Source organism: Anabas testudineus, chromosome 2 (genome assembly GCF_900324465.2).
Source record: "Anabas testudineus chromosome 2, fAnaTes1.2, whole genome shotgun sequence".
Classification (NCBI taxonomy): Eukaryota; Metazoa; Chordata; class Actinopteri; order Anabantiformes; family Anabantidae; genus Anabas; species Anabas testudineus.
In genome coordinates, this window is record NC_046611.1 from 4,317,859 (window position 1) to 4,334,300 (window position 16,442).

Consider the following 16,442-nt stretch of genomic DNA (forward strand, 5'->3'; position numbering starts at 1 on the left):
CCAGCACATTGATATCATGCTGTAATGCCATTCAGAATTATCACGAACACTGTTGACATGTTGAATAGGAAAGATTTCAATTGTGACAAATTGAGACACAAACAAATGTATTCAGACTGGAATTTGGAGAATTTACTGTATCTTGTGTACAGTAAATACCTCACAGCATTCACACGAGTGCCGATACATGTGACATATCCAAAAAGGCTGAACACATGTTATGACAAACATACACAGCTAAGTGATTTTCAATCAGTGACCATGCATCCACAGCACAAAACATACAAAATGTCTGAATGTCAGATGCATGCTGTTAATTTTCCTTACAATCAGACCAGGTACTAACATACTGTTTGATTTTGAGTGTGGTGTGTATCAGTGATCAAGATGCAATTATCTAAAATGACCCATGAAACTGCCCCAGCTTCTTATCCATGATGAAAACCTGCACGTCCCAACACTCAATGGAGACTTTTTCCCCTTCTGTCATTAATGATCTGAAGTAACAAGATGCATCAGCACAAACATCCGGACAGAAATACCAACTTACTATGGTATGGACTGATTGAATTAATGTGGGGTACTAAAAACAAAGACAGTTGATAGATAAATTATAGAACGTGTGCTTGCAGGTCATCATCAAAGTCTCTAAAATATATTTTGACAATCATGCTTTTTAAGCACAAAAAGACAAGAAAGTAAAATGAAACACCAAGAAATCTTTTACTACATAAAATAACTTAACAACCTTAAAAATGTAATATGTTTTCTTAAATTAGTAGATTTCTTGGTGCAGATGTTCACATTACACTTGCAAAACAATAACAAATGTATATTAAAGCAGTCAAAAGTGCACTGTATCTGCTTTTGGTAGATTGTGGGATTAAGCAGGAACCAATCCCAAATAAGTTTCAATGTGAGGAACTACTATTAGAAAATCAAGTATTTTACAAATTATGGTATTTAGAGTACTGGCTCACACATATTACAAAAACATATTTCCTTACTTAGCTTTATCTAACCATGCTGACAGTTCTGATTTTATTTTCCATACATTTTGAGATAACTGTTAATGCCTGCCTCCCCACCATTACATTACAATGGAGGTGATCTGAAATAAATGAGCGACACCCAAAGTTTAACACACATAAGGTAAATTATTTGTTTTTTAACAAAACAGTCTACAGCCATGTTAATGGTTCTGCTTGATCATAGCAGTGCTTTGAGCCTAATGCAAACATGGTCACTATGACAACATGCCAATGGTCACAAACACTGACCTGATAATGATGCTAGAGGAAAAGTTACTGAAAGAGATTTCACTTAAAATAACAGATGTTAACATTATGGTGGCACAAGATCAAAGGTCATTAGGGTTAATCTCCTGTAAAGCATGGACATCTGTACAACATCTGGACCAAAGTAGTGGACCAACTGAGTGATATTGCCACTCTTAAAGTCACACTATTAGTAAAGCTGTAATTGAAACCAATGTGTCTTTCCAGAACATAAAACAAACTGCATGGCCAGATACCACAAGTGATGAAATATGTTTTTGTGTTGCAATTTAGATCAAACCCTTTAAGTATACAATGCCCACCTTTTCTACAGGTTTATACTGAATATAAACTTGACAAACTAATGTCAGTTTGTAGATCGATTTGATACACATGTTATACGCATTACCAAATTTCACAGTTATACAAAACAACAATATCAATAATATCAATAATAATAATATCAATAATAATAATAATAATAATAATAATAATAATAATAATAATATCAATAATAATAATAATAATAATATCAACAATAATAATAATAATAATAATAAGCCATGATTAAAGGCCAATATTTTGGATGCACTCAATAAAAATACCTCAAAAACGTTATATTTGGTGTTATTCTTAATTTGTTAGTACATCTAGCAAATATTATTACTGAATATACTGTATGCTATCTATGCAATTCATATGGGATGAGACTTACAGACTGGTCTTCATTGATTGGGTCCTGGACACTGCCAGTGTTCTGGGGCACCCATGGGGGGTCAAATATGGGGACACAAGGCATGCCCAGTATAGGAGAAGGTAGAGTGAAGTTGATACTGGGTGGGGGGATCTTAAACAAAAAACATGAGATATAAGGTTGAGAATAATTACCTTTTATAACAGTTTATCATATATTATGATCGTGAAAGCAGTTTCATGAAAACATTTTATTTGAGAAAAATGCAAATAAAAAGTATTAGAACTAGACCATTATTCTATTCTGTACCTTAAAGATCTGCTGTGCTCCTTCCTCCATGCGAGGCCAAACCTGGTAGCGGAAACGCCACAGTGTATAAAACTTCAGGATGGAGTTAATGCGCTGGCAGGCCTCCTGGTGCTGGAACTCCGCCATCATCATTTCGGTCACTGTGTCTGGGACCTTTACGGCACACAGAAGGAACATGGCAGCTGGAGGGGATTCAGATGAAGAAATAAGTGAAATTAAATAAATTAGTAAAAAAAAAATCACAAGGGAGAAGAAAGGACCAAAGAGGGACATGAAAAAGAGGTATAGATGCAACGGACATGAGAGAGAAATGATGAGATAATGACCGAATACAAAGCAGTTAAATATCAAGGGACACAATTCTTTACATACTGTGAGAACATTATAATTTGACATTTATAAAATGCAGGGGTGACCCACAGATTACTGATGCACAGCATGATGGTCGGCTTACCAGCGGCAGCTGCCATATGTTCATCTACACTGAGCAAGAGTTCCCAGGCTGCAGGCTGGATGTCTCCGTACATGTCGTCAGTCAAGATGGGAGCAGCCTTGATCAGCAGTGAAAGAGGAGCCGGAGACAAACTCATCACCTGAAGGAAACAAAAGGCAAGAGTATAAGATTTTGGAGGTAAACACACTTTAAAGGTGAATAATCAAAATGCATAACAATTTACTTAAGGTAGTATTGAGTGACATTTTTGACAAATGTTTATTTACTATATATATTTTAAGCTCTAGTTCAGGTTACTTTTTGACATTTTTAATGTACCTGCAGCAAAAACTGAAAAGAAAAAATGCATGCGCTAAAATGCAACTTAACCTCACTTCAGCTTAGACACTCAAACCTAACATATAACATACAGAAAGGACTTTTGTTCATTTTAGCTATTGGTAACTGCATCAACAGTTTCAAGAATGTCTAAGACTAGTTGTTTCTACCTTTGCTGCCAAATAAATGGACAGTGCCAGTAAAGATAATCCTTAATGTGGGTCCTGCCAGTCTTTCTTCTTTTTTGTTTCTTTTATTTCAAGAGGAATACAACATTAACTAACTCTGAAATCACCTGGTTGCGAATATACTTGAGCATGCCTGTGTCCTTCTTTCCTTCTGTGTTGGAGTCAGTGGGTCGTCTCTTCATGGATGGGGTCCTCAGGCAAGACTTGTCAGAACACTGAAGATGAAGAGACTTTAATAATCCGCCAATGGAAATACAGCTGTTCAGTCAATCCTGTACACCATCATGTTAAAAACCCACCTCTTTATTCTTTTTAGGACGCCCTCCAATGCTGTCCTCTCTCAGGCTATCCACGGTCTCACCGTACACAAGCTTGATGGCACGGACCAGTCGAGCGCAGGAGCGACTGTGATGCTGGTAGCAGCGTGGATGGCAGAAATCTATATGGGTACAGATGAAACTCTGCTGGTTGCACAGAAGGATCATAATCTGTGCCCAGAGACAAGACAAGAGCAAGAGTCAGTATGTAACAAGGAACACAGACACAACATACGCATATAGTGACAAACATACATGGAGCCACGACATGTTGCGGTGGTAGTTGTCCTCCGCGCCCCCAGAGCTCTGGCCCTCTGGCTCTATGCTGGGTTCACTGGTGCTGAAAGGACTGCCTGCAACATAAAAAGGGAACATATGCCCTTTTAGATCTTATATCAACAGAGGTGATAATAATAATAAATAAATTACTATGATATTTTTTGGGATAAAAATGAGACAAAATGACAAATTAAGCTCTGGTGCATCCTGTTTGCACTGATCATCCTTGAAATGTTTCTACAACTTGTTTGGAGTCCACCTGTGGGTAATTCAGTTGATATGAAAGTAATATGAAAAGGCTTACACCTGTCTATATAAAGCCCCACAGTTAACATTGCATGTCGGATCACAAACCAAGCCATGAAGTCCAGGGAATCGTCTCTAGACCTCGAAGACAGAATTGTATCAAGGCACAGATATGGGAAAGGGTACAGAAGAATTTCTGTAGCATTAAAGGTTAAAATTAGCTCCATCAAGAACATCAAGACTCTTCCAGAGGGCTGCCTGATCCAACTGAGTGATCGAGAGAGAAGGGCCTTAGTCAGGGAAATGATCAAGAACCTATTGGTCACTTTGACAGAGCCTCAGCATTTCTCTGTGGAGAGAGGAAAACGTTCCAGAGGAACAACAATCTCTGCTACACTCCAACATTTAGGCCTATCCTATCCTAATCCTCAGCAACGCTCACAACCTGGCTAATACCATCCCCACAGTGAACCATGGTGGTCATAGCATCATGTTGTGGGGATGTTTTTCAGCGACAGGAACTGGGAAACTAGTCAAGATCAAGCTGCAGCAATGTACAGAGACATCCTTGACGAAAACCTGTTCCAGAGCGCTCTGGACCTTAGACTGGGGTGAGGGGTGGTCAACAGGACAATGACCACATGACTTGAACTCAATTGAACATCTCTGGAGAGATCTGAAAACGGTTGTGCACCAATGCTCCCCATCCAACCTGATGGAGCTTGAGAGCTGCTGCAAAGAAGACTGGGAGAGACTCCACAAAAATAGGTGCCAAGCTTGTGGCATAATACTCTTGAGGCTGTAATTGGTGCTAAAGGTGCCTCAAAGGCTGCGAATAATTATGTACACATGATTTTTTTTATTATTTAATACATTTGCATAGATTTTTACACAAACGTCTTTCACTTTGACATTATGGTGTAATGTATAATTTAATCAATTTTGGAATCAGGCTAATGTGGAACAAAATGTGGAAAAAGTTAAGCGCTGTGAATATTTGGGTGATGCACCGTAAATGTTAAGTGTCTCTTGAACCTTATGTTCCTCATCAAATAAAAACTGCTGCTGCAATTTACCTATTGCTGCTGCTCCTGCATTGTTTATAAACTGTTGAATGCATTAAACATTTTTATTTAAAATGTCTCTCCATGCTAGAAACCCAGACTAAAATGTCTTTGGGACTAGGCTGACGAAACACAAGCAGAATGTCAATAACATTCATTTCATCAGTGTCTTACCTATGTCAGTAACAGTGTCCCTGCTGTGCGTTTGTGACAGCAGCCCTTCTTCATTCTCTGATTCAGAATCCTGCCGGGAAAGTTTGGTGCTCTTGAGGCTCCCAGCCCGGCGTATGGAGGACAGAGATCCACCTTTTTTAACACGGAAACTGCGAGCCCCTTTAATCTGAAGCAGCCGAGATCCTCCGATACGAATCTTACGGATTGGCACTGGTGATGTTTGCAGCGGGGAGAGATTGTCTATAATTATACGATGAGTACTGAACAGTCACAAAAATAATCAACAAAATGGTGCAGTCTGCATGGCGTCAGATCTTACCTTGGGCCTCCTGGGTCTTCTTATCCTCACAGGTGGTGTCGGACTTTAAAGTGTGGCTGCTACTGTTCAGCGAATCGTGTCCGTCTTCATCATCCAGGATGCCAGCAAAGCTGATCTTCCTCTCATAGCGATGGCGGCCAAGTTCTGGGTCCAAACGCAGACGGCAGCTGTCCAGATCCTGCAGCCAACATGTGAGAATTACTGTATATAATCTGTACATATAGACAACAAACATATTAATTTGCTTCATATAATGATTATCAATAACCTACTACTAACCAACTACACAAAAGGTGAATATACGTTATATTAGTGCCCAGAAGATATGGCTACTGACCACAAGTGGTTCAGTGCGTGGCCGTGGTAAGCAGGGAAAGGTCTCTCGGAGAAAAGTGGTGATTTCCAACAACAGTTGGCAAGCAGCCATCTTCAGAGCGAAAGGGCAGCCACATTTTGTAGGATTGACTGTGTCTTTGTTGAAATTAATATAAAAGAAAAAAAAAGAAAAAAGGAAATAACAGTAAACATTTTTTAATTTACATTAATTAAATAATGATGGGACCGCATGTATGCAAATATTTAAAGTTAAATGCACAAACATATATAATATCAACCAAAACTGTGCTGTTAAGACATTAACACATCTTCTGACTCACTGTCATCTAAATAATCCTCTTCTTCATCTTCTTTTCTCATTCTCCGTTTTGTCTCTTCATCATAAATGTAACCAAGGATGTTTGCAGGGCTCTCGCTGTCAGAGTGACAGAGTTCGCTGAGTCTTGTGCCAATTGCCTGATTAGAATAAACATAAAGAAACATACTCTTATAATTATAGATATAGATTATAGATATAAAATACAGTTTGAATATTAAGTGTCACCTTAAATTATCAGTTTCAACAGTCTGTAACTCACATCTCCCCACTGACAGAAATGCTTGGCAGCATTCCACTGGAGTTTCTGGTTTCTTTTGTTGCCCACAATCGGTGATCGGCCCCTTGACAGTCCTTTTTTGGTAATATTTACATGGTGGCCTTTCATCCACTCTGGCCAGTTTCCACGGTTACAGCGATGAACAAATCGGGCACATTCCAGGAAAAGGGAAGCCCGGGCCACAACTGGAGCTTCCTGAAAGAACCAGAAAATACATATAGACCGTAAAGTGATGGACTTATTACTAAAGTGGCAGCTTTTTACACAGCTTTGTACACAGCAAAGCTAAAGACGACAAGTTTACAATAATGCATTGTGTCCAAAAATGAAACATACCAGGTCCAGAGCAGCAGCAAGGATGGAGGCATCAGGTATCGTTCCTGGCTCGCAGCAGTTCAGGAGGAACTGGAAGCGTTTCATACCCTGTCGGATGGCTCCCAAATTAACCACATTCTTGTTCTTCATCGCCTCCTGACTGGCTGCTAGGCGCTCCTGAAAACCATGAGGACCTGTACGAGAAAATGACAAGAAGAAGAAAAGCAACGGGAAGACAAGAGAGGATGAGAAGAGGAGGGGAAGATAAAGAAAAGACTGATTGCCAGAGAGGAGAAAAAGTGTAACAGAGCAGGATAAGGATTTTTTGACAACAACTGTGTTTTTGATATTTTTGCATCTGCAACAATACTAAAAATTATATTTAGACATTGCATCAAGCAACATCACCATCCAGGACATAAAGCACTGAAGAGCCACTGACAAATGAAGCTGAGTGAGAGATGAACACACAGCCACTGGCGGTAGCTACACTTGAATTTTCAATTGTACTATGTGTACTATGCTTCTTTGATTTCCTTCATCATCTTAGAAACATTCCCGTCCAAAAAAAAAAAAAAAAAGAAGATTACTTTGAGAGCAATAAAATGCAGATTTTTCATTTGATACAATTTATTGTTTATAATGGGATACTGCAAATCATATTGAAATAACAAGTGTAACTGTAGCCATTTAGAAGAAAGCTGTCTGTGGACCCTTTGTTTTATTACTTCACTGAAACTCAGGCATTGGAAAATACCACCAGACATCACCACACAAGAGACAAGAGAGCACTGACAGCGTCATGCTTGACGTACCACAGAAATGCGCTCTACGGCAGAAAGATGGTTTTATAGAAATGAGGCACTACCAATCCTCTCTTTCTCACACAAAGAAAGAGAACAAAGGAAAGAGGAAGGGTTCGTTGTGAACAGGACGTGCATAGGGAATGTAGAGTTGGTAACACAGCACACAGTTATAGAGGAAGAAGAATCCTGTTTTTTATTGTAATGCCAAAATCTTCTTTGCTTTAGAAAGGATGATCTGTTCAGACTAATACCTACAGTTTCCATCAGAGCAACATGTCTGCCTCTGATTTATTTAGCATGTAGAATGTGTTACTAAACACATACGGATAAGTCATTGCGCAATTTATGTAGGAATTTGAATGTGCAAGCAGTCAATGATAAACACTGGACTGGTGACACTTTTGGCTCAACGTGCAGGGAGGGACTAACTCCTTATCACTCTGGGCCTCCATTAAGCATTTTTATATGTCAAATGAATGCAAATGTATTTAGTAATATTCACCATATACACACCACTTTCAAATGTTATCAATCAAATTATTACAAATCATTTCCATACGGTCTTTCAGGTCGACATTTTCTGTGTTTTAAAATCAAGACACATAAGTAAATGTGTTTCTGCTTTGTGCATACATACAGGACATTTTACCATAAACCTGTTGTGAAATGTTTAAAAATTTACATAAATGTGTCATTAATGTACTATTATCAGCAATATGTTGAATTGCCAACCTTACTTATTAAAAATAAGTGCCACCACTACATTGTTTACATTAACTTTTGGGCATTTTAGCAGTCTGAAACGATTATTCAAGTGTAATTTTACATACTAGAAAATGATGGGTTGAAAATTATACATTAAGGCTAACACAGTCTAGCAGGCAGCTATCTGGCAATGGAGAATGATGTCAGAGTGAACTGGCAGAAGAGAACAGACTACGACTTGTGAGGTGAGACAAGACACCACAGGGACAAACAGAGGCGGGGACAGAAACAAAAAGAACTAGACAGAGAACGATGGGCCGTGGGGGACGAGGGGCACCCTGGGGTGGGGGAGGTCTACCATCTTTCTCTTCTGTGTGGTGAAGCTTGGATGGATTCCTCCTGCCAGACCTCCATTTACCGAGCCGCTTGAAGAAATTCTCCTCCTCATCCCTGCCATACTCTGGCCCTGCAGCGCCCCCTTCTGACAACTTCACTGCACTGGTGAACTTCACCTAAGATATATACACACAAGGAGATAAACACAACTATAGCATTCACAAACACATACAGACGCAGGACAAATCAAATGGCAACTTACACTGAAGATTAACAAACATCTTCATGCGATAACTGTTCAGTGTTGTCTGCTGCTATTTTCTGCAACTTTCAGGAGCAAAGTCAAATTCCTATTTTAGAGCATTTCCCACACTGCCTTTTCCAAAACCATAAACTTTCTACTAGAAAATAGTAAGTAAAGAATAAACTAAAGTATTAGACTTGGTTTGTGTATTTGCTGTGTGTATATTGCCTTTGCTGTCCGTCTCCTTAACCTGAGCCACATCCCATCAACTTTCTTGGCCCCTGGGGTTTTCTGGGAAGTTCAATGAACTGCTATTTTCCCATCCATCCACCAGATGTCTCCAGGCTGAAATTCTTCATACACATTGTGCACTTGTGTCTTATCCCTCTTTGTTATCAGGTCTATTTTTGATCTTGCGCCTCTTTGTTTCCTGATTCTAACTCATGTAACATGCTATGCTAGCATCAGTGAGCGGACAGTGTTGAGGTAACTCTCTGACCTTTGAACTCTGACGTATGAACGAGAGTCGATCCACTGAGCTGATATCGAGCAGGTCCTCAACACCATCAGTCAGCCCCGAAAGCGAGGAACGTTTCAGCCAATTACCTGGAGACACATGAAGGAATAAATGCACATGAACCATAAACACTAAATAAATTTAACTACAAAACCACAAATGTCCTGTACATGCTGCACTGAGAAGGCAGGTACACATGCATATACAAACACATCCATACAAGGGTTCCACAGAGGAACAAAGGTGGTACACAGTGCCAGAGCATTCACTAACTATTATTTTACAGTCACGCACATTTAGAGTTTCAACTTTCAACACAAACTAGAAAGGCTCATTTAAAATTAATTTCTCTTTTTAACACAAGACCCTGGTTAAGAAGTAATTGAAAATGCATTTTCATAGTACTGCATGTTCCCTCTAGGCGTTAGAACGTACAAAACAAATCCAAGCTTTATCCTAGTTGTAACATTCATGCACCAACATCTAAAACACATATCAGGAGCATAAGTGGGTCCTAAGTCACCAGGAGACATAACATTTTGTCAAGTATTCTGACCCATAATTCGGTATTTTGTAGAAGCTCCTTGCTGCTGAAGCCAACTTTAGCCTTAGCTGTGCTGATAATATGTATGTACCTTTTCATACATGTGATATGATTTGCAAATACAATTTAACCCAGGTCTGAAACACCGTGCACACTGGGGGAGGTGAAACAACACAAACAAACAAACAAACAGATAGGACACAAATACTGTATGAAGATGGTTCCACATCCACATACGTAAGACAGAGAAAGTGAGTGGTAGGCGAACAGTCCCACGGCATGCTGAGGCACAAAAGGAATACAAAACAGACCAAAGAGATGAAGTGACTTGGTGTCATGAGAGGTAGTGTTTCAGTAGTAGACAAACAAAACACATGTTCGAGTAAAGCATGTGCAGGTACAAGGAGTATAGTCATGGAAACATATGTTACTAGATCAGAATGATCCGGAAGCTTTATCAAAGTGGCCATATTATTTTATTTTGCAGTTTTAATTGTAACTTCACAGTTGTGATGAGTTCTAAAATTTGAGTTTGAAGTAAATGTAGAAGACATCACACAAAAGAGGTACTGCATAAAGGTCTATTATAAGAAAAACTGCAGTTTTTGGAAACCTGATATTACGCATAACATGGCCTCTTTAATCATCACATTTAATCAACAGTGATTTTCATATTGAGCAAATCAAAGTGAAAATGTTGCACTAAACAGAAATTGGTACATGAAGAGCAGCAGAATGTGCAATAGGTCTGTTGTATTATGGTAAAAAAAATTAGGAGGAAAAAATAAAGAGTTAATATGGCTAAAACCTAAATAGGAATTGAGACCTATGTTTTTAGTTATGCAAAATAGCTACTACTGCTATTATAAGCTCTCCAAAATGACCATGATGTTTGAGTTCTGCCTCTAAAAGACAAGAATTAAAAAAAATATTTTTAGGCTAATTAGAGGTAGCTCTGTTGAGAATACCTGCCCTTACCTATAGGCAGTTTTAATTTTTTGCGAAGTGAAATGCGACGGGATCTGGATCGAGAACGTCGGTCAGTGGTGGTGCCAGAGTGGGCAGTGGTGCACTCCGAAGTGTCCTGTTCTGACTGGCTGCTGGTGTCACTGGCAGCACTCTGTGATTTGAACATCTTCCTCCAAAAATCTTTCCTGCCCAGCAGAGCACCTGGAATCTGTTCTTCACTAGAGGTACAGAGAGGGACAAAAGGAGGACAGGATTTGAATGTTTACAATGAAGAAAACATTTGCAAAACAAATTAACCTTCACCTTTTAACGGATTTGTCTTTCAGTATAAATTTAGTGTTTCTGTGACCTGTTTTTCATTGAAGGGGAAGAGAGAGCATCAGGAAGAGTTTTTAAAGTTTGTCTATTTTGAGCAGAGAAATGGCAGCTGGGCTCGACATAGATGGTGCTATATGGAGATGCTGTGAGGTGGAGACTCACTGTTCGGGTGTCTGGGGGGGTCTACTGGAGATGTAGCTGCGACACTCATCTGCAGCACTGGACACCTGACCCTTGTCCCCGGACACACCTGCCTCTGACCTGCGCACACACACCCCGACACACAGACAGAGCGCTCAGGCCACCTGATTCATTCACCAACTGAATTCTCCTGATGCAGTAAAGCCTGTCCATGTGGTATTTGATAAATCGAGCTAACCCAGTTTGTTTCATGCTCATCTAATGTATAAACTGCTCATTTATAGCATGATAAACGTACAAGATTTGTTTTGTGTGTATTTGTTTTGTATATTTGTTTGTTCTGCATTTTTTTGTTTGTTTTTCTTGTTTCCAGCTGCTTAGTTTACATTAATAGTTCACAGTAAGTACAGAAAAAACATGTTGTTCATTTTTAATAATAATAATAATACTTAATAATTAAATTTATGGGCAAATAAAAGCAGATGGGTAATTACAACACTGAAATATGGTAAAAGTCAATTATAATAATGAAATACAGTAAAAGTCAAGGAAACTATACAGGTCACAGTACAGATAAAGCTAAATAAAAGATTTACACTTAGAGATAAAATACAAATAGAAAAGATAAAATAAATAAATATGGACAACAGTCGAAGCACTAACTGTGGATGTCTGTTCAGGCTTACCACTCAGAGGGTAGGAAAGCTTGAATATGGCCTAAAGATTGGTTTTTAGCTAGAATTTGAATTGTGGGAGTGAACGTGTACTACAAAGTTCAGTGGAGGGGATTCCATAATTGGAGGGGGGCGCGCAGCTGAATTCTCTGCCTCCCATAGTAGTAAGGCAAGCAGTGGGGACAGTGAGATGGATAGATGAAGAGGATCTGAGGGTGCGGGCAGGTACGGTTATATGGAGGAGGTTTTAAATGAAAAGTACTAAATATTCTAGGGTGTTAATACATATGACTAAGGTAAATTATATATTTCTCAACATTACTGTATTTGTGCATGTTTAAACCATTTCTCCAACTGAATATTAAACACCATATGGTAGGATTCTTCTTTCTTCCATTCTTAAACTAAGTTAGTGCCAATTTCAATTTAATACCCACAATTTCATAGACATAAAACCACCTGGAACCTTACACCTGTCATGCTATTTTGGATAGGAAACCAAAGTTTCCCAAAGAAACCCAGACTAAACATGCAAACTCCACATACAGTATAAGGCAGCCCAGTGCAAGACTTGATTTCGGTGTTTTGTTTTAATCAAGTGTCTTTAATTGGCTCTAACTTACTATGGTTTTCCACAAATTAAACAATTCAACTGACCAAATAGAAAAGCTGTTTGTAATTATACATAGCTGGACAATAAGCTCATCTGACAAATCAGCTGTGATTATAAGCCATGACGTATGGCAGTGGACCAGAAGTGCAGGAGTTGGATGCAGCACAGTCTCCACTTCAGATCATGAGACGTAAAAGCTAAAACCTTAAATGTATACAAATAAAAATGTAACAAAAATTTTAGGAACATTTATCTTTTGAATGTTCTGTCACTTCAACACAACTTCTATTGTAGTAGTCAGAAATATAAAGAGAACATGACTGAGATGCCTTTTGTCCTGCTTTTGTGCGGCAGCCACGTCATTTTGAGAATAATCTAATCTGTCCCTCAAGCAGGGAAAGAGATGCAGACAGGACAGAAAATAAACATAAAAAATAAAATAGTCACGAAGTGATGAAAAGCATAGCTCTGATTTGTCAGAACAGCAGAAGTAAAATGTCACACAGTTAATGAGTGTGAACAGATAAGAAACACTGTATTTTACGACTTATAAAGGGGAGCGTTTTAAGTTTTGTGCTCAAGGGCAAAGAGGAATGGACACATTTTTAGTAAACTTCATTTGTTTACGATGGGGCAAAACAAAAAGTAATTTAGACCAATTCTGGCCACTGATTGGCCAGTACCTTCTAGGTCCAGGATGTTTGGTCTCGTCCTTCTCTTCAGGTTTCTTGGCAGCAGTCACCTTCTCTGCACTGTCCAGGAGTGCACTCAAGGCCACTCTACGGAACACATTTCCATGGGCCTCCTTAATGAACTGAACCAGCTGGCGGATGTCACAGTACAGACCCTGGGAAGGAGGGTGACAAACAAAGTGAGAGCGAGGGACGTGTGAACTGAACGCTGTGTGACAGAGAAAGTGTGTCAAAGAAAGAAAACCACAAAGAAAATACCTAGAATCAGGCTGAGATTTCTTAGCACCAAAGAGTGTCTGTGTGTGCAAATGCATATATGTATGAATGCGTGGTGTGCAGGAGCATACTTGAGTTTGTTAAGGCACCAGTTCCAGCTTGTGAGTGGGTGGCCTCTGATTCTGTGCCATAATAAAGCCTGCCTTGAAAAGTGTGTCATCTCCCGCCAACGTACACAAGTCATGCCAGCCTTGAGGCTTTCTAGGCACCACAGAGTGACCACAGTACATTAGTTCTCTGAGGAGTGAGCCACACACTGTAGTAGACTTGCTGTACAAGACATATATTGACTATTTAAACTTTCAATTTGCAGAACCACAGGTATTTTTATACTAACTTATGCATGATAAATCAATTAGACTGATTTAGCAAATTTAGGTCAACATTAAAACCTATTTTGTATTGACAATTACTGGGTGAATAAATGATTATGTCACTGGTTTAACTAGATACATAACTAGACTTTTCCAGGGTACTGAAATGTAAGAAGGCAGTTAAGTGGTTTCACTAGAATCTGACAGACTCTGGACTTTCAGACCATGCATGACAAAGTCTTAAAGGCTTAACAAAGCACAAGTTATTGTCGTTCTTCAAACTCAGTACAAAATGACCCATTACTAATTTAACTACAACATCCAGCAAAAAGAAACATGAGTGTCTCAGTCTTATAGTAAAGCAACTGATGTGAAACAAAATGGAGGGAGGGAGACAGAGACTGATAAACAGACGGTACATGAAAACAAGATTTCACACCCCACTCACCAGGTTCTCGGGGCTGTGCAGCTCATGTGTGGTTGAGGCACAGCGGGTGATGAGAGACTTGAACATGCAACCCACCACCACCGCCTCCATATTCTGGGCCACAGACTTGTTGTCTCCTGTGGTGAAGTTATTTCCAAAGCCCGCCTTGTCTGGAAGCAACAGGGAGGCGGGAGAGACCACGGATCACACAGGGGGTGGTTTAGTCAGAAGGGGGAGAAGAGTATTGACGACTGACCAGCTTGAATATAAAACAGTGAGCCCATACAACAGGGAGGAGGGGGGCAGGTGGGAAAGGAAAAGGGTTCATAAAGCAAATGGGGGGAGAAGCAAACTAAAAAGGATTCTGGGTAGGGGATAAGGAATACATGCAAGTGACTAAGGCCTGCTATAAAAACATACAGTAGGGGATTAGTCTCTGGGTCCAGTTAGATGAAATTTATCTTCTATGCAAAAAATCTCTCCTTAAGACCAGATTTCAAGTCAGATTTGAACATTTGAGATGCAGGCGAGTTTTGTCACTTTTGGACACAGTGAGGGGTGCAGCAATGTAAGCGGTGCCTGGGGAAGGGTCTGATCAGGTGAGCATCTTATTGCTAATATTACTGACTGTTATTGATTATTGATCATGTGTATCTACCGATGTTTCTTTTTTTCGCCCTCCTGGACCTCTCACCTGCACTGCCGTACTCTGCAAGAGAAAAGAGGCGGGGCACAAGTTGATTGACATCAGGCCAGCACAGACATGTACGCGATGTCAGAAAGGACGTGGCACCCCACCTCCAGAAAGAGGTGAACTTGAGATGCATACACACAGACTGCCACGTGCGAAAATAACATACACACCAAAAAAACCACACAAGGTGCCCTGTTCACTTTCAGAATTAAAACACTCATCAGTTCAGCAACTTGCCAATTGCACAGAATTCTACATTATACAAATATGCTCATTGTTGTCGTCTTGTACAAAATGGTTCAAATTTCAGCACAAAACTGAATTGGCATGTACAATGTGTCTCAATGCTCAGCAATAAAGCCACTGATTGAGCATAGATGTAATGGACAAAGCTTTGGATTGGCAAGTGCACAGAATGGATGAGTGATCAAGGAAGGCAGCATTCAAGTCACTGAAGTGGATGAAGAAAAAGAGGGCAGATGGAAGCAGGAGGACAATGACAAAGGGACACGGACAAGCAGAGACAAGTGTAAGGAGAAAGGGAAAAACATATATAAACACAGATAGCGCTGGAATGCAGAGTCGAAGTGCAGGGTGAGACAGCAGTAGTGCAATTCAGCTTTGTCAACTACACTAGAACATGATACAGCTGATGTTAAACTGCTTGGTAATGTAGCATCTACTTTAGACATACATGTCTGAATAAATTAATACTGTACTAAATGTGTGACACATAGTGAACATGTTAGCATGCTGATTATCTCAAGGCACAACGCTACCTAATAACTATCTGACAGAGCCATAGACACACCTGTAGACTTACTTTTGTACATGCTGACATTTTGTTGACTAAATGATTGGTTCATAGTAAAAACGTTGATCAGTATAAGTAATCCTTATCTGCAGCCGTACTGCATTGAATATCCACCTTTTGTGGTTTCCAAAAACAATATTTTGTTCAATTTTATTATTTTTTATATAAGAGTGCTGAGTGCATTTCAGTTTTCTTATGTGTCACGATCTGCATCCGATCCCACATACACACACTACATACTTACTGTCAGTTATGGGCTCCATGCAGAAGCCCAGCAGCGCATGCAGGAAGTCCACAATGTTATTGAGAGAGTCTTTGTTGACATACTCGCGCATTGTCTGGCGAAACTGCAGTTTGTCCAGCTTATACAGGTTGGTCAAGCAGTTCTGTGCCTGAAAGAGAAATTATATATATATATATATATATATAGAAAAAAGATACAGTGTGTATTAGGGAAGATTTACATGACGCA

General features: G+C 39.5%; 1 protein-coding gene across 10 annotated transcripts in view; it reads right to left on the bottom strand.

The window, feature by feature from the left end:
- LOC113164923 (protein unc-80 homolog) overlaps positions 1–16,442 on the bottom strand; it is a 44,105-nt gene that overhangs the window by 17,344 nt on the left and 10,319 nt on the right. For 8 of the 10 annotated variants that reach the window (XM_026364463.1, XM_026364471.1, XM_026364468.1 and 5 more), the window contains exons 15-34: positions 16,215–16,362; positions 15,121–15,171; positions 14,484–14,632; positions 13,437–13,600; positions 11,488–11,586; positions 11,017–11,225; positions 9,477–9,583; positions 8,756–8,909; positions 6,908–7,080; positions 6,554–6,766; positions 6,296–6,431; positions 5,977–6,110; positions 5,640–5,817; positions 5,321–5,560; positions 3,813–3,910; positions 3,540–3,728; positions 3,348–3,455; positions 2,735–2,873; positions 2,281–2,462; positions 1,993–2,124 (exon numbers count right to left, since the gene is read on the bottom strand). In XM_026364463.1, coding sequence (XP_026220248.1) covers positions 1,993–2,124; positions 2,281–2,462; positions 2,735–2,873; positions 3,348–3,455; positions 3,540–3,728; positions 3,813–3,910; positions 5,321–5,560; positions 5,640–5,817; positions 5,977–6,110; positions 6,296–6,431; positions 6,554–6,766; positions 6,908–7,080; positions 8,756–8,909; positions 9,477–9,583; positions 11,017–11,225; positions 11,488–11,586; positions 13,437–13,600; positions 14,484–14,632; positions 15,121–15,171; positions 16,215–16,362 — 3,003 coding nt within the window. The remainder of the gene's footprint in view (positions 1–1,992; positions 2,125–2,280; positions 2,463–2,734; positions 2,874–3,347; positions 3,456–3,539; positions 3,729–3,812; positions 3,911–5,320; positions 5,561–5,639; positions 5,818–5,976; positions 6,111–6,295; positions 6,432–6,553; positions 6,767–6,907; positions 7,081–8,755; positions 8,910–9,476; positions 9,584–11,016; positions 11,226–11,487; positions 11,587–13,436; positions 13,601–14,483; positions 14,633–15,120; positions 15,172–16,214; positions 16,363–16,442) is intronic. The other 2 variants (XM_026364472.1, XM_026364470.1) reach the window with 2 other exon arrangements.